The sequence below is a fragment of the Limulus polyphemus genome, unplaced genomic scaffold, assembly GCF_000517525.1.
Source record: "Limulus polyphemus unplaced genomic scaffold, Limulus_polyphemus-2.1.2 Scaffold67, whole genome shotgun sequence".
In the NCBI taxonomy this organism is placed as follows: Eukaryota; Metazoa; Arthropoda; class Merostomata; order Xiphosura; family Limulidae; genus Limulus; species Limulus polyphemus.
This window is the reverse complement of record NW_013665677.1, coordinates 1,162,677-1,187,137: the sequence shown is the minus strand read 5'-3', so window position 1 is coordinate 1,187,137 and position 24,461 is coordinate 1,162,677. Positions and strand designations below refer to the sequence as shown.

At 33.7% G+C, this 24,461-nt stretch overlaps 1 protein-coding gene across 4 annotated transcripts in view; it reads left to right on the top strand.

Annotated features, from left to right (window-relative positions):
- LOC106465421 (protein c-ets-1-A-like) overlaps positions 1 to 22,375 on the top strand; it is a 64,177-nt gene extending 41,802 nt beyond the window's left edge. For 3 of the 4 annotated variants that reach the window (XM_022393659.1, XM_022393668.1, XM_013925649.2), the window contains 4 exons: positions 206 to 361; positions 9,829 to 10,032; positions 18,111 to 18,410; positions 19,601 to 22,375. In XM_022393659.1, coding sequence (XP_022249367.1) covers positions 206 to 361; positions 9,829 to 10,032; positions 18,111 to 18,410; positions 19,601 to 19,941 — 1,001 coding nt within the window. In that variant the 3' untranslated portion in view covers positions 19,942 to 22,375. The remainder of the gene's footprint in view (positions 1 to 205; positions 362 to 9,828; positions 10,033 to 18,110; positions 18,411 to 19,600) is intronic. The other variant, XM_013925656.2, reaches the window with a different exon arrangement.
- Positions 22,376 to 24,461: the final 2,086 nt, after the last annotated feature.

Here is a 24,461-nt window from a genome sequence, read left to right as displayed (position 1 = left end):
TAGTTGAAAGGTACTGGATATCCAGTGAATCGTTTGCATCTTCAACATATTCATGACTGATCGATTTATACTGACTGGTATGATGTATAGTTATATCAAAATAAACATGAACTGCCACAACACTTCCAATATTAAAGAATAATATCTGTTGTTCATCTGCCCTGCCTGACACCAAATATGTATATATAGTTATGTTTACTTATAGATGTAGATAAGGAACAATCATCACTGTATGAGTCAGTTTGTGTGCCTGAGTTTGAAGAAGCTTTTCAACAACCAGAACATGTTGGCTTTCAACAAGCGGAAGGAAAAGTTATTACCCTTATCAACAGAGCCTCATCCCAACAGCATTATATGGAAAGTAAGTGTGCTTAAAATGTTCGACTTATTTTACATAATATACATATAATTTTACATCATATCATATTGATTTAGCACGAATGTAGCTAGAGTACATATATTGTATTGGATTTCTTAATGGTTCTTTACTTAGTAGTAGCATTATTATTGTCATATTTAACAGTTCCTTATTTCTCTATAACATACACATTTCAAACCGTTTTTGATGACGCCTCAGGAAAACTCCATATTTAAAATGTGAAAAGCATTTTGGTGTTTATGGATATTAGAAATATCTAAAGAACCACTGATCTTGTGTAATTTTAACAGATTTATTATAACCTAGTGTATTCGAAAAAGAGAGGTACGTCTTTATAGGCAAAATTACAAGACATGGGATGCTGAAATTGCTTCTCCAGTTCCCTAATTTATTCATCATGGAAAATTTCTCACAAAGTCTGTTTTATGCGCATGCGCTTTTAAGCATTTAGATATATTGTATCAGATCTAACCATGAATATGTAACATAATATTTGATATGTACAGGGGTTTAGTGCATTATAATAAAACGATTCAGTCGTGCCGTAGTTTTCATTGCAAAAGGTTTCGTCGTAAGGATGTCATGTCCGAAGTACACCACTCTTCCCTGCTTTCTTTCCACAATCCATCTAGTGTACAAGGTCGACAGTTTCTTAATATCCATTTTAACAGTTCGATCTCACAGAAATCCATCGGCAACTTAACGGTATGTCTTTAATTCCTAGCTAATTGAGTTATGCGACGGTTTAACAGGATCTCTCGTAGAAACAACCCGTGTACACATGTATTGTGCCGCTTTTCCAAACGGACATATTTCTTGATTATTTACCATACTATTGGTTTTGGCACAAGTCAGTGACTTTTGTGGATGGTCTGGTGCCCCAAGTTGAACTATATTATTCTTTTTTAAGTGTTATTAGGAACAAGAGATATCCCCGTCTTGAAAATTATAAATCTCCTATCTAAACTTCTTTATGATATAAATGTACGAATATTTTACATCGGAAAAACCTGTAATGTACCTTTTCCCAAAGCGATATCACACTTCCAATAAATGTCGTTTACTACAACCTTATATCGGTTGTGATTGTTACGTGATTTGCAGACTTTCATATTCAAAAGCCTTTTTATATACCGTACTCAGCCCTCTGTATGTATGTCTAGGTATCTGTTTTTCAAAATTATTTATTTCCCTTACCTTTAAAATGTTGATCAGTAAATGTTGGCACGATTAATAAGTATTAATATTTAATTGTTTTAGTTCAGTAGCCTAAGGATCATAACCAAACATTAGAATAAAACGATTGATGAAAGATTACCAGTTAAGACTGTAAAGCATATCAAATTAAGGAAAGGTCAACCGGTTTTTGATACGTATATAGACGAGGAATAAACACTGGAAGAAAAATAGAATTTTTAAGGTTTTCTAAAACGATTTATTGGTACAAATTGTAGCATTCGAAGCTTTATGCCATATTCAAGTAGTTTCTGTGTTGTTGAATAAAGCTTTGCGAGGAAATAGCCACGAAAAAACTATATATTTTTTTTATCAAGCCTTAAAATGGTAATAGACTGATAAATGAATTAATGCTGTCATCATCACACTGTGATCGCATCATTGCTATAATGTTTCTACTTACACCAAGTAACAGTACTAAAGAAGTTTATTTTAATATGCTATTAGAAGATTGTGACTCACACACATACATATATATATGTAGCTCCAGGCTGACAGGAGCTGAGATATGTAAGATGAAGAGTGTTCAGGATCTGTATAACGTCCATCTTCAACCACCAAATCATAGCAAAGGAAAGAAAAACATTTTTAACCCATCTGTTTCGAATAAACTCGTGCTTTTTTTGAACTAATATGTGTATTTGTCCAAGAGAGAACCGGTATTAATCCATTCATTAGCATCGGTAACTTTATTGAATGCAAAGGGAAAATTAAAGATATTGAAGATTTAAAAGTAGAAACATTTGATTTTAGTAGTATTTATACTAGTCTTTGCGGTCTTTTAATAATTCTGGTTAATCAATTCTCAGCGTTAGTAAACACAGAATTTTCTATGACAATGTTACTCCTAAATATTAATCGAATTATTGCTGACTATATATTGATTTACTTGAAACACATTTGTGCAATTTGGTCAACGTGTATTACAAAAAAATACAAGAAAAATCCAATAAGAAGTAACTTTAGCATACAAGTTGAAGATTTATATTTATTTGAACTGGAATTTTCATGCATCGTAAATATTAGTCAATCGCACTGCAGGTGTAATGATAACAGTTTTATACGTAACTAGCGAGGTTTCATTGACATAGCCGAACAAATCTATCCACTCTAGAAACAAGCTTTTCACTAAATACAAAGCCCAATATCTGAACTTTGATATCAGAATCATTAATCAGTTATTCAAGTTGAACGTTTTTAACTTTGAAATTATATACTTTCCATTTCCAAATGCGAAGTATGTTATTCTAAGAACGCGTGAGCAAAAGCAAAGGAGAATATGATATGTTACATTGTTTACTACTCACAATTTATTAGATACATTATAATAATCTGTTCAATCTTACAAGCTGCCTTCTTGTACAATACTCGTGAACTCACAAACTAGGTTTCTCCTATCGCATTTTATACACAAAATTCGTTCAAATATTTGGAAAATTCAACAATATTCCTGCTACTAAGTGTGGATTTAGAACTTTTGCGGAATATCATGACCTAAAAACTTTCACGTCTGTATTTTAATTCTTTTGGAAATTTGTAAAGGATAATAGTTAACTGCTTTAATTTATTTACAACCATTGGTTTTAACCCATTAATTTGAGTTTTTATTACATATAATTCAGAGTTTCACATGTGTCATTAGTTAAGTTACATTGGTTTTTAAAAATTAAATGGGATAGAATTTCATTTTTCATTTTTAAAGTGTTTGAGATACTTCCAGAACTTACAAAAGTTCTTGCTAATTACTTTCTTTCCCATATTTACGACTGTTGTAAGTTACCTTTCCAAGTCTTATTATTGAACTCTTTCAAGGTTTATCGTGTTTATAGTTCAACGTTTTAAAAGATTTGACTTTATTAATTACTTCCGGTAGCCTTCTCCACGTGTTAACTAACAGAGGTTAGTTGTTAGTTGTTAACTAACAACTAACCCATATACTGTATTGTTAGTTAAAGTGGGAATAGTTGTTTTAGACACACTTCATAGTATGTTTCACATATTGTATTATTTGTGGTATATTTAACATTGTTATATTTTCAATTACAGAACCAATAATCTAGCTGTTTATTGTACGATTTATGTATTAATTTACTTTTTTATTTATCATTTTGTATTTCCATAATTAAACACACACATAAATTGTAACAGCTGTCGTAGTAATTTTACTTTCCTCGAAAGTTAAACTTTTGGAATTGTTGAATGGGTTTTCGTTGGTCAAATGACGATTTTAGAGAGGATTGTGTAAAGCTTGTGTTACCTTGTTTAACGAACATTAAATCGGCGACAGTACTTGAAGCCAACAGTTAATGCTCATTGTTTTTTTAAGATTCATCATATAGGTAAATTAATATGTAGAATTATACACGGACTTTTCTCTTTGTTAAAATACTTTTATTTGTGAGCTTTCGGTCCACTTACCGGAGCCTTCATCGAGCAACAATGTAAAATGTTTTGGTAGAAGGGCCGAAAGCTCGAAAAGACAAGTATTTTAACGTAGAGAAAAGTCCGTGCATATTTCTAGAGCTAGTGTTCAATTGTTCCCCAAGTACGATATACTCTGTTATTTAATTAACAGTATTGGATATAATGTTTAATATATCGAATTTTATTGCTTTTTAATTTCATATTCTATTATTATACTTTTATTATAGATGCTGTTTTGCATTGTTAGTTTAATATATGTATTTAGGACTAACTTAAATCTCTTAAGCTTGACGATCCTCGTGAGATATTATTAGGATTACGGCCGAAAAGATTGTTAACAACGAGGGTACATAACTGATGAAGCAATGCATTCGACTCTTTGTCAGTAAGACATAAGAAAATTATATTTAATTAATTATGCTCTATACCAGATTGATTTTTAGTTTCACTACTAGCAAATGACTTGCCCTAATCGGAAGTTAATATTATTGTACATGAAAATTTCAAATTTTTTCTTTTTCAGTAGCTTATATAGTAAGAAAAATGGACAATAAACCCTCGGAAATAATTTATAATTGAAGTTATAGGTAAACATTAATAAAATTATAGTTCATCGATTGAGTATAAACATATTTGTAATATTATAAATTTAAAAAAATTGTATTAATATATTTCTTGGAAAGAGGACATTGCTTTGGACGATTATATACCGACATGTTTTCATACATATCTTAGTGCTGTGATTAGTTAAGTACTCGTTTCATGAACTCAACTCGTGCCTTACAAACGTTGACACTGTATTCTTCTCATATATGTTAGGCTAAACATTACCTTTAGAACTTTCACGAATAAGTGAAAAAAAGTCATAAAGCTTTAAATATTATAAAAACAGCGTCATCAATAATGTACATATATAAATGTTTTAATGAGAATGCGAATAATTTACTTTGGACAAACTTAGGTTTGTTTTATTTAGACGTGAAAGATGCGCCAAAATTGATTTTTTAAAAGAATTATATACAATTATGCAGTATAATTTAACTTCCGTTATCAACCACGTATCCTATGACGGAAATCTCTTGTTATTTTGAAATCTCCGGAAATGGGATCACACAGTTCATGCACCATGACTTCATGACAAGTTGGGTCACAGGAAGTTTTTATTGACTTTGTTAATCGGAAGACCGTCAGTTATGCATTGTGTTAGTGTGATCAAAATCTGTAGATTTTGTTAGAAATATATTAAACACAATCAATTTGAGTTTAATAAGAATGTAGAGGGTACTTGAAAAAAGTTACTTCACACAAAAAAAATCAATTTAAAATAAGATATCGGTGTAAATACAGAAAAAAAAACAAAAAAAAGACACAATTTCAACAGTCAAACTAACGATGTCGCCAGAAGTAGGCCACTTCATCAGAACAGGGACAGATTGTTACCATATGGAAGAGATTCCTCAGTATCTATATACATAATGTCTCTCGGTGTGTAATGCTTAGGATTATTTATCTATTGATTGAAAGTTCCATTTTTTTAGTTCGAAGTCATTTAACAGTATTTTGTTTACTTAGTATTTTAAATCTGAAGTTATATAAGTATTATAAATTTATCTAGTATTAAATGCGGATTATATATCAGTTTTCTTAACCTGAAGACTTTTCTGGTTTTCCTCTCATTTTCCTTTATTTCACCGTGTTTGATACAGTCTTAGGGGTTGTAACAAATCCATCCCGACACTACTGTGTTATAAAAACAAAATAGAAAAGGTTTTCATGAAGCCCCATTGCACTACTTTTTAGCTAGTAATAGTATCTATTTTATCTTAAACATTTTTTTTATTAGTTTTACACCTATATTTTATGTATAGTTGCACCATTTTTAACTTGTGCAGAATAATAATTCTTCACAAATACTTTGGTTACTGTGAGGTTGAGGTTGACTTCTATGAATTATTATATAAAGTATCCAATTAAGTTGCAGTATGACCTCGAAATCCTAATAAGGACCGACTTTTAAGTATCACTGATTACCAAGCAAAACTTTGAAATCCCATGACCATGAGCTCTATTGTTACGTTTCTCACCTGTCGTTCTGCGCGTGGCGGATGTTAGAGAGTAAAGCCTCTACCCTAAAACTCTTTTAGAATTGCTTGTACACAGCACTGATTGGACGTCCTAGTCCACAGGGGTTGAAGTGCGCCGCGTGCCAAAATACATTTGCCATCTGGTGCTCATGCAGAGTGAGTGTGCATGGTTGACGTGTCTTATTAATAACAGGTGAGACAAAAAAGCTTCAACAGCTTACAGCATGATGGTTTTAGAGGGTGAGTGCCTACGCCTAAAAATGGGCTTTTGTGTTTTGTTTAACTTAAGAGTTTTAAAACTTTGTTTAAAAATTCTGTAGCCATGATATAGGCGTCCAGACATAGCAGTGGGCGACTAGTTTCACTTGTAGATAGTATATTACCTTAAGTATGAAACAGTTCTTCTTTTCTATACTGATCCTCACCACATTCCGGTGGTAAGTCTGTAGGTTTACGACGCTCAAAATCTGGTTTCGGTACCTGTGATGGGCAGGGCACAGATAGCCCACTTTCTATACTGATCCTTACCACATTCCGGTGGTAAGTCTGTAGGTTTACGACGCTCAAAATCTGGCTTTGGTACCTGTGATGGGCAGGGCACAGATAGCCCATTGTATGGCTTTGCGCTTAACAATAACCAAACGAAACCTGGTTAAAACGTTCTTGCAGGTATACTTGTATTTTACAGCTCAACATTATCGATGTAGCTTACTTTATTTTTTACTTTCACAGTTTTTTTTTGTACTCATGAAATAATATTAACTGGATGTAGTTTTAACGAGTAATTCATCAAAGGTTAAGTTCTAATTTAGGAATTTAATTACCAAACACTTACAAGATCCGCAACAATTGCATATTTGATCAGAAGTTTGAAATTTTCGTCTACTCCGTCATCTATACAAGTGACAACCGCGCAGATGATCTATCATGAAAGTGGGCAGCTGCTTAACAATGTCGAAAACACTTAATTCAAACAAAAACGGGTTAAGGCGAATTTTACGCTGTATGAACAAGGAAAATAGACATTGTTAAATAAACCAGCTGGAAATTATCTAAAGGCATCACAGTGAATTACAAATTAAGTATGTAACTAATAAAAAAAAATTAACAATCACTATACACCTAACTTAATTATTCAGTAATGTTAGGGCCCGGCATGGCCATGTGGTTAGGGCACTCGACTCACAATCTGAGGGTCGCAGGTTCGAATTCTCGTCACACCAAACATGCTCGCCCTTTCAGCCCAAGAGTTGGCGGTGGGTGGTGATGACTAGCTGCCTCCCCTCTAGTCTTACACTGCCTAAATTAGGCAGATAACCCTCGTGTAACTTTGCGCGAAATTAAAAATAAACAGTAAAGTGATGAGTTTGGTGGTTGTAAAGGTTTATGTTTAATTTTTTTTTCACCGTGACTCTCAAGCTGCAAGAATCCCTCACCTGATGGAGGTTTTAAATAGTAAATTTGTTGTTGTTGTTTTTTTCCATATCAACTAAGCAGCTCTAAAAATTGAATGATTAGAAAGCCAATAAAACTGAAGTTCTCTTTTTTTTCTTACGGAATTATTTCATGACCCATAAGCTTGAGAAAATGTTATTTCACGTAACGTAATAAACATGCATTTGCTGCTTATTAAAAAGTGCTAAATTATTTTGTAACGTGGATAATATGTGGGATGTTATTTTGACTTTGATTAAGCTAATCATTTGTGTACTCAGAAACTAGCTGAAGCCTTATGTTAACTTTTGTCGTGAGAAATGACCCTATTGATTTTGGTTATTTCAGTGAGTTATCAACTGACATTTATATTTTGTTACTCAGTTCGTGAGGACCTAAAGTAAGCAATAATTATTCTATACTTTTAATGATAATTGGAACGGCATATCCATTATTATTGTTATTATTTTTATACAATAATAATAATATTCTTATCATGTTAATTAAAATGTTAGTAAATGATCTAAGTGTGTCATTTTAACTAAGTTTATATATCATTAAGTTTATATTCTGCTTCGAGAATTGGAACAATGTATCCATCTTTACGTACCAATTTGAATTTTTAAAAATTGTTGGCACTAAATACTTTTATTGTTTTTCTTTCCTGTTTATGCTTTTACGACCTTTGTTGACTTTGTTATAGTCTAGCTTTATTTGTTGTTAATTGGTAATAGATATATAATGATAAAATCGTAACTAATTAATCAGTAAATATTGTCAGGGTTTTATGTACATGTAGGTTGAGCTGGGATTCTTGTACAGTAGGTGTCTGTGACTTGTTGGCAATAAATTCGAACAGTAAACGGACAGCACACAATCCACTTGTTTTTTGTTTTTTCGTAAGTTAAGCACAATACTACACGATGGGCTATCTGTGCTCTGCCCACCACGGGTATCTAAACCCGGTTTCTAGCGTTGTAAGTCCGCAGACATGCCGCTGTGCCACTGGGGGGGGGGCTCCACTTGTTTTAAAATAATATATTCAAAATAAGTCAAACTATGTACAAAAATTCTACATACTATGCATACATTCTCTTGTTAAAAGTCCACTTAGGCTGGTTCAATTACTTTAGAATCCAATTGACAAGACGAACTATTTTCTCTACTCTTATTACAACAGTATCAGTGAATAGATCACTTACGCTACCCGTGGGTTTCCACAGTTGTATCCTCAACTTCAAATAATTGTCTCCTTTTCGTCAAAGTCCACACCAAGGGATCAATTACTTTAGAACATCATTTGACAAGACAGATTATCTTCCTTATCCCTATTAAACAGTGAAACTCACTTTAAAATATCGCCCGTTATGACTAATCACTCACACGCCAGCTAACTTCACGTTTTCTAACTTTTTTTCTGACTGAACTATATTTATTCGTTATTCACAGAGGCCTCGAACTTTGTATAGACTACTCGACGCTATAACGGAACAATACTCACTTAAGGTAACGAGAAAAATACCGAAGATTTGAGTAACGTGACGTCAAAAATATTACTAAAGCCTAGTACAACAATCAACTGCATACAAAACATACGACTCGTATAGAGTTACGTAACGAAATTTATCACAACTAACGCTTTTAAAACAATCAACTTTCAACACTCCTGTCATGAAAACTAAATGATTATTAAATATTAAGTCACAAAATAAACTAAATAATAATGCTTACACTAAACAGTCTTGTATATCCAACAAACATAAGTGATGGTTTAGGCTATTAATCATCATAACGAATGGTGTTTGATCGCCAAAACCTTACCGTAATAATTTGTTTCTTTTGTTCTCATTGACTTCTTAGCTGATCTGTTTGAGGATTTCCTCCTTTATTCTCACCTTCTTCTGAACTGACCTATTTGAGGATTTCTTACTTTGTACTCAACTGATTCTTAGCTGATCTGTTTGACGATTTCTTCCTTGTTTCTTAACCTGTTTTTAGCACAAATCTGTAAAATGGACTAAGCGCGTCATTACTCACTGCAGGGATCTAACCCAAACATTTTGTCTTAAAGGCCTTAATCTTATCATTTATGATGAAAAGCCTCTTGAAAAATTCTTTCTTTCGTTTTTAACTTCTTCTTGGATGACCTATTTCGTAATTATTCTATTTGTCAACAAATTTTCAATCGCTCTTTGTGCAGTACCGTCTATGTACAGCATATTACATTTAATTTGAGCCATTTCTTTAGATTATGATTTGCATTTCTTCTAGGTGGATTCTCCCATGTTTCTGACTCTATACATACACTGAATGATATGAACCACGACGAGTTTGGGATGTCTCGATTCGAAACTAACACTCCAAAGTCCAGTTACATGGAAAGAAGTCCCGAGTTTTACTCTGCTACCCTTCCACCTTCTATGTTTCAAGATATCAAATATCAACCAAATTTTCAGAACAAAAGCGTTAGTAAAAGTAAGTGAACCATCTATATGTTTTCTGGAAAATACATCTGTTATCAGAAAGTTACAATATACATTTTTCATTCATGATTTTTTAAACCTTTCCTTTTTAAAAAGTATGGAATAAAAAAATCTAACCAGATGTAATTCAACGTTTCAACATTAGCGCAAAAATAAAGAAATATATCATAATTGAATTCAAGAGATCATGTAAAGTATCTTAAAATATAATATGTCAGAAATCATAGTTTTTTTGTTTAGATAGAAGTCGATTGGACTTTCAATAATCAAATGCGTGTATTCGGAGGAGGTCGTCTTATAGGTTCACATATAACGAAACTATTGATAAAGTACTTGTTTCAAAACGCATGATAAGCATTTTTCTGGCTGTGGTAGATTCTAAGGAGCTATTAAGTATCGTTACTTTATTAACTTAGTTGACACAAATACCACTTCCATTCTGTGTATATGTGCGCGCTAGAACTTTGCCTATATAATTTAGATATCCCTTGATGGAGTTATATGCATTTGAACCCACTAGAATCTAGTTATTTTTCATGACTTGTAAAATGTACACGTTTCCGGAATTTGAAAGTTTTACAGCCTCTGTATGTAAATATTGTGATAATTTGTTAGAGGATGTAACACACCCATGTTTCTTAGAATTAACTGCAACACGTATATAAAAGGAATTTCCTGTAAATAATAATGTGTGGATTGTAGATACAAATGTAAACTCTTCAAATGAAACCCAGTCTTCATTTAAAAAACAGTGTACCTTTAATGTGGTATCGCTGTTAAAACAATTAACACAAGAAAAGCAAATACATTAGGGGTTATACTTTCATACCGCTGAAATATTTTTAGTTCATATATGAATAAACTACTATTAAGTGTTAATAAGAAAACTCTAACTGAAAAAAACAACAGCAAAACATATTCGTCGTGCAGTTTGCTTATCAATTAGTAATCGCATTAACCTACTCGTTTAATTAGAGGTACGTGGGCAACAAAACATTCGCTTTGAAAGAAAGTTATTACTTCTGTTGGTCTTGGTCTATTGATTTTATTCTGAGAGCTTTAGTTTTTTCTGAGTTACGAGTATTTTGCAATATCTAAAACCATGTATCTGTCTTATTAAAATGAAGATCATGTAATGTTAGTGTGTTCAGCTATGTCTAAGTTTTCTGTATTTGAGAACCTCTTTGCATCTGCATATTCTTTTAGTCTTTGACTGAGTGTTTTTCCTTTAGATTTCACCACGACAACTGGGAATACCGTAAATTACATGATTTCTTTTCTTAGGATTACTAGGTTGTTTGGCTCTTGTCAGGGTGTTTCGTAGATTTTTGTTAGGCTTTTTGTTAAGTTTGTATAGAAATTTTTACTGGAGAACTACATAAAAAACTCAGTCTACATATTAAAAACACCACATAAGCTCACTTTAAAAGAAGTCCGATGAATCATTAGTGGATACTTCTGTATATCTTTTCAACAGAAGATTTTGTTACCTAGTATGAGGTAAGCAGAGCATGTTGTACTGTTATTGCATTTTCTAAACATATATTTTTAATTATTGTTCATTTTCTCGCACACAGGCGTACGAGGTTGACCTTGTCAGGAGGGACGGTAATTAATTTAGCCCGAAAAAATCATTTTTGCCCGATTTTTTTTATCATAGAAAGTAACACAAAACAAACATAGGGAAGCTGGTGCGGGGGCCTAACTAAAAAAAACAAAAAAACACGAAATACTTGTGTCTGAATTTTTTTGTTTTTTTGACAAGCTAAAACGTAAATCACGAAATGACGTTATTTTGATTTATTCCAACGTCAATTTTGCCTATACACGCTATATGCTTACTCTAATGTGAAGGTGTATAAAATCAGCTTCAGGTACAAAGTGTAGGGTACTCAAGTGAAAAAAGATCTAACAAATTTTACGTAATACTTAATTTAATTGTTTTGTAAACTTACCACTTATTATAATGGATAAATAAGCACTACGTTTAAAATTACAAGTGATCGAATAAAATGAAGATGCTGACTTCTATCACAGAAAAGCTTCATTTTCCTGATAGGGGTAGCTGCACGAATCACTGTTGAGGCAAAACAATAAATAAACCTTTGCATAAATTTGCAATTGTATTAATTTGACAACTGTATACATTTATCCAAGCAAGGTCTGCAGTAATCATTATCTTTAAGAAATAACCTGCTGTTTAGATGACTTACATGCTTATCCAGCTTTAGATTAGTCAAAGCGAAACTTATTTTAAATTATACACCGGCTTTATATCAAGAAAGTATTTCCAGCCTGAACAGTAGTGAGCGGAATTCTTGGTAAGTTCTTCAAGATTTCAGTATTTCACACTTTGGACAATTCCATTAACAAAAGATTTGAGTTAAATATCATAATAATAATGTGCAGAAAGAAACTTGTGATGCCCTCATAAAACAAAGATCAAGTTGAAATGCCCTTACAAAACAAAAGGAAAGTTGAAATGCCCTTAAAAAACAAAAGGGAGCTAGTGATGCCATTACAAAATAAAATGGAACTAGTGATGTCCTTACATAACGAGCGATACCCTTACAAAACAAAGGGGAACTAGCAATGCCCTTCCTTAAAAAACAAAATGGAACTCGTAATGCTCTTAAAAACAAGCGATGCCCTTACAAAACAAAAGGGAACTAGCAATGCCCTTCCTTAAAAAACAAAATGGAACTCGTAATGCTCTTAAAAACAAGGGATGCCCTTACAAAACAAAAGGGAACTAGCAATGCCCTTCTTTACAAAACAAAAGGCCGAATGAAAAGTTAGCTATAGATAATTCAGAAGAAATACGAAAATATCTATGATCCTGTCCATATTATTAGCAAGCACCATATTTGCGTACGCTCGCTCAATGCATATCAGCACAATGCTATTGAGACGTTCCTGTCCCATAGTGCTGCGGAGGTATGTTAACGTCCTTCGAATGCCGCTGAAGGATCGCTCGGCTGTGCATGATGTCGCAGGAATCATGGCTAGAATTATGATAACTTGATAGAATGTGGGCAACATGAGATCGTGCTGGTACAGTGCAGCAATCGTTGGGTTATCATTTCTGATTTTTTTTGTATATCCCATGCTCAGCTTCCAGTAAATCAAGGTCCAAGTTACAGAACTCGGCGATCTTTCTATAGCTGATGTCTCCAAAGGTATCACTCAGGATGGTGTCTCCCAGCACCCACAAAATATCCTGATCGTTGCCCTGGAATCTTCCATCCATTTCACCAATTACTCTATCAAGAGATTCATAGTAAGTGTTGACTCTATAGTGGCTCTCAGGAGTGGGTGCTACATCAGTTTCCAGACACTCATCAACTAGAGCTTGAAGCCAGCGATAAGGTTTGCGCCACGGTACTCAGGCGTCTCTGAATGAAAATATGGTGTCCTCGTTTGTTTTCCATAGATTTTGAAAGTTCTCGTCGCTTCAGTAACCTCGAAGTATCGTCATGTTGGAATTAATTTTGCCCTAATAATATCAATGGTTTTGCCTTGGAGGTATTTGCTACGGCTATTTGTGTTGGAGAGAATCAGTTTCAGTATGCATAATCTGATTATGAAATCAAAGTCACAGACTGCATTTAAAAGTGCTCTACTTTGTGAATAAGTTTTTGGATCCATGTCCTATGAAAACCTGAAACAACACTTTCACAGTCCTTACCAACTGCTCCCAAACAACCTTTAGCACCTCCCATCGGCATGACTATCTTATCAAACTCAATGATTTGAGTGTCAAAGCGAGATTCTCACCATCCACTTCTGTCTCTCCAAACAATGTACACCATTTGGGGCTTGCTTTTAAGTTGTAAAGACCCTGGGTTTTGCCTAGGGCATTTCTTAAAAACCCAGTCTGGATCATTGTGTCCTGGAGTACTAGATTTAGCAAGTGACTTTAGCAGTGAACATTTATAGCTAAGGAAAATCTAACTTTCATCCGAGTCGTTAATCCTTTATGAATGCTACTCATGTTTGAATCATCATCAAAACACTCGCCAACAATGTTTTCCATTTTCAAATTGAGTTCCGCGATGACTTTCTTCACTAGCTTATATAGTGCTTCGCCCTCAGTTAATTTTGTGACATTAAATCTGAAGAACGCCTCTTTTTTCACTCCTCCAGCAATGAAATGCAAACATAATGTCACTTGCTCAGTTCTGCTAATGTCGGATGTCTCATCAATTATGATTCCAAAAAGGCGACTCAGCCTCATATCATTGGTGATGCGATCCAGTACGAGGTCGACAATTATTTGGAGAATCTTATTTTGTATTCTAGATGACGTCCATTGGGTGTAATCTTCTAGTTGGCTTTTTAGTTTGTCTTCCAGCCAAGGTATATCTTTACACCTCAAGTGAAGCAATTCCAAAAAGTTTCCTCGATTGTTGTCTGATATTCTACCGATCGTATCCATCTTTTCCTCGTGACTGTGTTGCGCATGTTTTGCTGGGCCGTGAATATCAAGCATTGAATGATCACTTTCAGGTAGTTGCGATTTCGCTGAACATATTGCTTATGTACGGTATCCAGTTGAATGATGATTGAGTTTGCTTCTTACTGTTGGATCTGGCATTAATCCAGTTTGTTATCACCAAACGATGTTGTTCATTTTTAGCATGCTCAGCAAGGCGAGAGACTTTCTTCCAATTCACAAAGCGAAATGAATTATTGCTCAGATGTTACCAGCAAGCATAATATGAACCTTCGTTCTTCGTTGTACAGTAACTTAACCAGGAATACTGCTTGAACAATTCTGGTTTAAAATCTATGGTGAGTTTTTTCTGTCTAAACTTCCTTGGGTTGGAAATAGTCATTATCGGTTACCCTAGTTCTTCAATTGCGGACGCTGTTAGATACGGCAAATTTAACACACGGGAGCTGGACGACTGCCTTATAGATATAGACTCGACAGCAATTGGCGATTCATCTTCATTGTTATCTGAATCCGAACAATGAAACCCAACATTGGCACTCTGAATATTGAACGTGCTATCCAAAGTTCTTGGGATATTCTCTCGAAAAGGATTTGCTTGAGATTAGGTTTCAAATTTCTTGTATGAAATAAATTCTTGGACACTGATGATTGTTTCGAGGCATCATCGTGCACACTATTGCTATTCAGAGTCAGGACTGGAATATCTTTGCATCGTAAAATTTCATTCTAGACTGGAGGTTCGGGTGGGCGTTCGCTTGTTGATGACGTGTCTTCAACTTCAACATCACACGTTGTGCTCGACTATCCAAATTGCAATGCTTTTCTTCTCCGCTGCTCTCGCCAGTTGAAAAGCTTAGCAGCGCCTGAATACGTGGAAGAACTGTGGTGGATGTCACTTTCTTCCCTTTGTGTTGATTTTTCATGTGAGTATCTCTATATTCAGAGTCAATTTCTTTTCTGTATTCTCCACACAAGACTCGATGGCGATAGTTGTGCTTGCGTTTCCGTGGCTCATGACTGGACATGACTCTCCGCCTTACCAGTATCAATATCTTAAATATTGGGAAGGATAATGGACGCAATGTAAATAAATTATAGCTATGAAGTAAACCAGGTTCATAAAAGAAATAAATAAAAGTAATGCGATGCAATACGCTTTTACTTACCGTGAAGTAAAAGTGACGAAGAATGAAGTGATCATTAGACAATCTTAGTTGTAGAGCAGATTCGTAGTCTTGAAAGTCAACTTTTCCAGTTGACGAATAGTATTTACTGGGTTGTCTGTCGTAGGGGATATTTCTAACTGCAAGCTATGCACACTGATTACAAAGACTGGGACAGCATGGATTAGTTTGTTTGTTATGGATTTCGCGCAAAGCTACACGAAGGCTATCTGCGCTAGCCGTCCCTAATTTAGCAGTGTAAGACTAGAGGGAAGACAGCTAGTTATCACCACCCACCGCCAACTCTTGGGCTACTCTTCTATCAACGAATAGTGGGATTGACCATCACAGTATAACGCCCCTACGGCTGAAAGGGCGAGCATGTTTGGTGTGATGGAGATTCGAATCTGCGACTCTCAGATTGCGAGTCGAGTGCCCTAACCACCTGGCCATGCCGGGCCCAGCGTGGATTAAATGGCTGACTGATTGAGCGAGCCAAGGGTCTACTGTACAAAGCCTGCGCATTGAATTTTTTAGTACACAAACGAGAGCGTTAGGTAGGCCGCTTAGACAACAGAGCGCACACTACCCAGAGGGAGATGGGGTAAGGGGAAGGCCAGAATAATACTATATTAATGGGAAATTAATAACCACAGTAATTAAACAAAGCTAATTAGCAAAATTTTGTCCGAGAGTCATTTAATTTTTAGGGTATTTGCGCTGAAATATGATGGATTTTCCGAAATTGCCCCCCCCCCCCAACCTCGCACTCCAATAATTTCACCGTACTATTACATGTAAATGCTTATATAGTGTGTTGGAATCCAACTACCCACCCAAACTCGTACAGGAAGCACAAAACAACAAAAAAAAAGAAATTCACTGCGTCTTGTCTTAAAGCAAACAGAACGTTAATCCACTAGCAACAATAAATTTCTGAAAACCAATATAAACACACATAGATAAACACGATAAACTATTTTTTCAAGTATTTGATTGAGCAAATAATTTTTCATTCTAGACATGTATGTATTACAAGCATATTGTTAAATTAGTCATTTCATGTCATGAAGTGTATGAGTGAAACAGTCGTTTCATTATATGGTGTATTTCACAATACGCCCGTTATATATATATATACAGTAGTAATATCTACCAAGATTGATACTTCTAAGTTCTCCACCATTGGCTCTGCTTAAGGGAAGTCTTTTCTGTCGAAGTGGTTGTTATGTATGTATGTTTATACTGGAAATGTAATGGTATTCATTGTTGAAATTATCCAGTATGTGTTTCTTAATGTTGTTCACCTTTGCATTGTTCAATGATACTTCCCACATCCACATCAGTTAAGCATGCAGTTAATAATCAACTAAACGAAACCTTTATTTTGATCGCACTGGCTTAACATCGAACCCACTGGTGACATGCTTTTATGTAAACATTGAGCTTGTTCGCCTGTGACTCACGCCTTAGCAAATAGTAGGCTGTTGCTCATGCACAATGGCGTGATTTTAACTGAGTCACGATGACCTCGAGGTTGGCTAATCATCCACTCATTTGTTTTCTCAAGGTGGTGTCATTTTAAGTGAAACTGTAGCTTTATTTTACTTTTTGTATGATTCAACGAAATAAACTACAGCGTGCTGTAACAAGATCATTAACAGTTTGTAGACAAGTCTTTAGAAGGAAGTTTTTGTTTCAAAGTGCTATATACATGTATGTGAGAATTTAGTAAATGAGTAGATAATTCCTCTTGATTGTTTTAAGTTATTCAAAAGTGTGCTGTTTTCTCTTCTTCTAAAGATTGATCTAGTAGTTAAGTTGTAAAGTAATTTATATATATATAGTAAACAGTAAGTGCAATAATATATATGTGTATGTTAATATATTAGCAATTCTACCTGTTATCTCCCAAAGATATTAGTTTGTTACTTTTTCCTTGTTTTAACGAAACCTGAAGAAAGCCATATGTCTACGATTTAAATATTCCCACAAATGGTACAGCATCTAGAGATTATTGACGTTATATCACACTGGAAACACGTCTGTATAATTGAAACAACATATAGCTGCTACATTTCGGTGAATTATTTCAATAAATTTCTCAAAGAATTTCGCTCTTGTTTTCTAACTGAAAAAGTACACCAAAACTGAGAGGGGGTCTGCTGTCCAAAGACGAATTTTTTTTTTTTATGGTTAATTTTGAGTGTAAGAAAACTCTCAGTTTATATGTTTTTGTAAACTGTAGTTAATAAATAATACCATACTTGGAAAAAGAACTGTCAGTTTATATGTTTTTGTAAACTGTAGTTAATAAATAATACTATACTTTGAAAGAGAACTGTCGGTTTATATGTATTTGTAAACTAGAGTTAATAAATAATACCAAACTTTGTAAGAGAACTTTCGGTTTATTCATCTGTTTTTATTTCTTTGTTTTCCCAACAGTTCGTTGTCATCAAGATATGGCCCTTTCTGACGCTTATAGCTCCCAACAATATGAACCACCATTTCAAACTGTCCCTGGGTCAGTGATAAGTCCAAGTGATCAGTGGATCTCCGAAATGACAGGGCAGCATCCATACCAGCCAGCACCGAACAGGTTACCATTACGTGACTCCCAAGCACAGCTGAATCATGTGAATTCTTTACAGAGTCAACTTCTAAACCAGAAACAGAACCATACTCCTCAGCACTCCAATGACAATAAACCTTTAGTCCAAGCCGCTGTTTTAGCAGGTTATTCCGGTGTGTTGTTATAGCTGTGTAATTAACTCAGAAGGCCAGCACGTAAAAATCTGAAGTTAAAAAAGTGAAGTATTGAAACTGAAGATTGCGATAACTGGACAACTATGACTCACTAATCAAAGTTTTTTTTTTAACTTTCTACGTAAACACCTTCAATAACTAGTGAGTGCGTGTCATACCAGTATCTAGAGATAACCATTTAATTTTCACTGTAATGTTTGAATGTTGTGATTAAACACTTTCGTTGACCAAATTCTTACAAGTGGACTGAATAAGGGATATATAACGTAAAGTCCGCGACCTAGCAGTTAGCATGCCGGATTGTGGATCTGAGGTCCCGTGGTTCGCGTCCCGTTATTGCAAATAATAATAATAAATCTTGCTCTGCCTGTACTAACCGTTCTTATTTTTGAAATGGTAGACTATACGGAGACTATCTGTACTAACCGTTCTTATTTTTGAAATGGTAGACTATACGGAGACTATCTGTACTAGCCGTTCTTATTTTTGAAATGGTAGACTATACGGAGACTATTATAGTCTCCGTATAGTCTACCATTTCAAAAATAAGAACGGTTAGTACAGATAGTCTCCGTTTAGTTTACCATTTCAAAAATAAGAACGGTTAGTACAGATAGTCTCCGTATAGCTTTGCACGAAGTTCGACAAACAAATAGTTTAATAAAAAATAATAAATGCTCCCAAGTACGAAATGTTTTCACTGATTAATGGTTGAAATAATATTGATTTTTAGTCTAATATTGCACACACACAAAAAATCCTATAAAAGAGTTATCCGTTGAATTTCATCTATCGTAATTTAAAGAACAATATATACAAAATGGCGTTTATTTTAAATATGATTATTGTCATTATTGGTTTGTTCTCTTGTTGGCCTTCTCAGTTAAATACTGTTATGATACAGTGTTAGATTTACTTTTGTGACAAACATAGTAATGTAATACATTGATAACTCTTAAGTCGAATCAGTTTACATCCAGTTTCCAATTTGATTGTACACATTTTGAAATACATCGTAACAGTGTGTAAGTTACATTTTTTAAATTTCTAAGTTGCAAAATAAATTTAGATAACTTCAATTAAAACAAGGAAAAAAAACATCTAAAATTGAAACTGTAGTAATGTTTTCTTGAAGTATTTTCTTACATGTTTTTTTTTTTTGTCTTTAGGAAGTGGACCTATTCAACTGTGGCAATTTTTACTGGAACTGTTAACAGATAAAACCTGCCAAAACTTTATTGGTTGGACTGGAAATGATTGGGAATTTAAACTGACTGACCCGGATGAAGTGGCTCGTCGTTGGGGCATTAGGAAAAACAAACCGAAAATGAACTACGAGAAACTTAGCCGTGGACTGAGATATTACTATGATAAGAATATTATCCACAAAACAGCTGGAAAACGCTACGTTTATCGGTTTGTTTGTGATTTACACACTATGCTTGGTTATTCACCTGATGAACTCCGAGCAGTGGTGGATTTCAAATCCGAGAAAAAAGAAGATGAGTAAAAGACACTTTATTTTTCTTTTTTCCTTCTGTTGTTTACTTTGGGATAGAATATATTTTTGGATAGAAATATTTCGGTGGATTACCAGCGGTTGCCGTGGGTTACCAGCAGTTGTGAGTGTTATGTGAAGTCAATTCAATCAACACATTCAGTGTTGGAAGTAGGGATAAGATGTGAATAATGTTATTCTCTTTATCTTACTGTTGTTGAACGCACTGGAATTTGCATATCCTACTGTTATGGTTGCCAGTTGGAGAAGCAGAAAACCTTCTGTATATATTTCTAACAGTAATGTATTAATGGAATAGCGCATCGTCTTTTTTTAGTCTTTAGAAAAGTTTTTTTTTTAAAAGGATAATGTGCTGTAAATGTGAACCTGACAGAGATTTCCTCTCTGTAAGTTTATGAGTGGTACACCTACAAAGAAACAGATGTGACTGGACTGTAGTAGCTTGTATATTGTATTTATAGTGCCTTATTTACTGGTTAATATACAAGTTAAGTGTGCTGTTCCGTCATGTGCACAGTTTTGATATAGCAAGTCTCTTAGTAATATGTCTATACGCACGCTCTTCATACATTATTGCATTCTTCCATAACAGTAAAAAATATTGCATTTACAGAATGTAGTTGCTGTTGTACAACAACACATTTTAATGAGTTATCTATATAAAAAAAGGTAAAACGTCAACAATAATTAAATCAGTGTCTGACAGTTAAGTAAGATAAGTTGTCTTTACTTGGGTGCCATTGATTCAGCTAACTTTACTTATTTAAGAACTGACAAAATACCTATGCCAAAATTTAATATTTTTAGACCAGGAGTTACATAATTTCATTTTATTGCTAATTATCTGACATTTTCACTAATTTTAAGACTTAATATTAAATTTTTATAATTGATACTTTGAATTATTAGAACGATATACACATTGAAAGGTTTAGAAATGGGTACGTAATTTTTCATGTGCATCTCTCTCTCAATTTCCACATACTGGTATCAGAATATGCAAAGGTTTCTTGTTAAAGTTTGTGTAATAAAACGAAGATGTTTACTGTTCACATCATTTGTTAAACAGGGATAAAAGTTTAATATTTGTCTTTACAGTACAAGAAATATGAACTATTGCAATAAATAGTATTCTAAGAATCATAGAACAAAACGTTCTATATGAATACTTATTATACTCCATACGGTATGGTTGTTTAGCGTTTATGCCTTCCATAGTTTTTAAGCTAAGAGAGGGTAACAACAATGATTGTTGAATGGTAATTGATAGCCTATTTAGAATTCATCTTAAAAACATTGTAAAAAATTCTCAAATATATCATAGATTGATTTTCAAATTATCTTTAACGTAGTTATAATAATATTATTCATCAATCATTTATAGGTTCAGCAGGAGAAAAATTAAGTAATTTTCAAACTTACTACAGAAGAGAATGTGCCCAAGTATTAGTGGATTTCTACATTTTTTTATTACAATTTGGTGTTTTATTACTAGTAGTACACGACCTTATAACACCAAATTTGATATTTTTCTTCAATTGCACATTCATTGTTACGGTTTGTGTTTTAGTGGAACGCTCCTGAAGAAGCTGTAAAGCGAAACTTTGAGTGTCCAATTAAAGAAAAATAAAATTGATGTTATAAAGTCGTATATTACTAGTATTAAAATGTTTTTTACACACCAACATGCACTAGAAATTATACAATTTGGTATTGTTGAAAAAAAAGCAGACAACGGTTGTAGATTTAATTATTGTACTGTTAGAAGTAAAATGTTTGTATATTGTGATTATCACATTAAAACACGTGTCCAAAAGTTTGTAGGAAACTATTTTACGGTAGTTTCACTTGGAAGTTTTCATTTTTAATATGCTCTAGTATCAATAAGAGTAATTAATGCAGAATAATACTTTTTAATTAGATTTTAATAATTTATATTCATTCGCATGGACGCATTACTGTGAGTATGATTTTTTTAGTTTTATAATTTATAAAATTAGTAGTATGATAATCTAGGGCGTAGAACTGGCACTTTAAAGTTTCTTTGTTCTTCTAATTTGCATATATTATTATTATTACGTTGTTTTCTCACAATTCTGGATACGATATCCTGAAAGTTTTGTATGGTTCGTCCAAATATGTGTCTAATATCAGTAATACTTTTTATTTTTGCCAGTTTTATTGTATGCTATAACATCACGAGCTTCTTTTTATACATAGAATTGCTATCTAGTGTGGTTATCACCTCCTTGTGCATTTGTAGATTAAAATTGAAGATAAATAATAAATACAAATATCATTAGTGAACGATTTTGAAATACTTTTGTAACCATAGTGAACTTAGACTTTATATTTACCAGTTATATAAGACAAGTTTTTCTGCGAAATTACATTTCAATAAATATCAAAATATTTGTGTTTTCTATATACGTGTTTGTTGTTATGTTTCTGGAAGTCTACGTGGAAAACAACAAGAACAACAAAAACAAATTGAAGGCCACATTTTTGCACTTGGTATACACGACTGTAAGGCATTTTAGGAAAAAAAAAAGGTACAAACAAAAACTTTTGCATGAGTTTTTAGAAAATGTTTTTTAATGTTATAGTTTATGTAGTTATGATATTTGTTTATACTAAAAACTATTTATAATCAAAAATGAAATAATTACATAAGGCTACTTTAGTGCTTTAAAATATTTCTATACACATTAAAAAACGACCTTTGCATTGTTGCTGCCTTTTCGAAATGTTTATATTCATTGGACGAAAAAATATTTAAGAAAAACAAAAAACTGGCTTATCACGCCCATATTTACCATCCGATTTTGGAACGTATAATTTGTCTATACATTTATAGGCCCGGCATGGCCAGGTGGTTGGGGAGCTCGAATCGCAATCTGCGGGTCGCGGGTTCGAATTCCCGTTTCCACCAAACATGCTTGCCCTTTCAGCCGTGGGGGCGTTATACTGTTTCGGTCAATCCCACTATTCGTTGGAGTTGGCGGTGGGTGGTGATGACTAGCTGCCTTCCCTCTAGTCTTACACTATTAAATTAGGGACGGCTAGCGCAGATATCCCTCTTGTAGCTTTTCGCGAAATTCGAAAAACAAACAATACATTCATAATTTCATGTATGCCCCCAGTGGCTCAACAGTAAGTCTTTGGTCTTATAACTTGCTAAAAATTGGGTTTTCGATACTATTGGTGGACAGAGTACAGGTAGCCCATAGTGTGGCTTTGTACTTGACAACAAACAAACAAAACAAAAGTTTCATACATATGATCATAAGTAAAAATATTTACAGAAAAAAATTATATTTGTTATTTCCAAATTGATTGGCACCTTATGCGACCTATGATCTATCCCTAATTTTGAACTGCTGATCAGAAAGAGAGCGACCGGTCATTAGTTCCCTGTCCTGCATGACTACTCTTAACCGAATAACAGGATTGACTGTCAGTTGCTTGAAGAACACACAGCTGAAAGTGTGAAGCACATGTATTCAGCATCATGTTACGGGGTCGAACCCTGGACCTACAATTCGCAGCATGTCATGCTAACAAATAGGTCACCCCAGGTTTAGCAACTTAAATAAGTGTACTAATAGTGAAATAATTATTTCGGCTGTCAACATTACAATAATTTAAAACAAATGTTTCGTTAACTCTGAATACGATTACGTACAGTGAATACGGGTGTGTTAACGTGAACAGTAAAAAATAATGAACGTTTACGACAAAGTATGTTGTAAATCCTTAACACTTTAGAAGTATGCAAACACTGATATTAATATTCACGAAAATCGTTTCTTTACCCAAAGTACTGAAATAAAAGAAATTAAGAAACTGTACTTTAGCTATATTTATCGCTGTTGCGCAGTTGGTTGTATGCAGCTCGTTTCTTATTTTGGAATGATGCAAGATTTTCTGATAACTCAGTAAATCAGCTTTAAGATGTAATGGTATTTTCGCATCGTGTTTAAGATCAGATTAAGAACATTAAAGATTACGTTTGTTCCGAAAAATAGTAAAGAACAGTTTCTTTTAAAAAATGGCTTTAAAATTTATTAATTTTGAGCCATAAGATTAAGCTATTTTTCGCATATTATCAAAGCAAAATAATTACCCTTTCCTCAAATATTACTTTAACAATATTATGAAGAAATATGACCTTAGTTATGTAATTTGAAATTGTGTTATAATGGGCGTTTCTGATATTCATGGAATTGTTTAGGTCTGTAGAGAAAAAAGCTAAACTTTAACTGTTGGCGCTATAATTTTTCATTTTAGGTAGTATTAGTAACATGCTGGCATATCAAGATTGTGAGTTTTTGTTGGATACTAATGCCAGAGATAATTTTGCTGGATGGAATAGAACATGTTATTGCATATGTTTGTTGTTTGCTAACAGTTCCTCAACACAGATACTTTATGACAGAAAATAATTGTATGCAGTTGTGATCTTTGTGAAAAACTACTTGTATAGTAGTATACTATACTTGTATAGTATA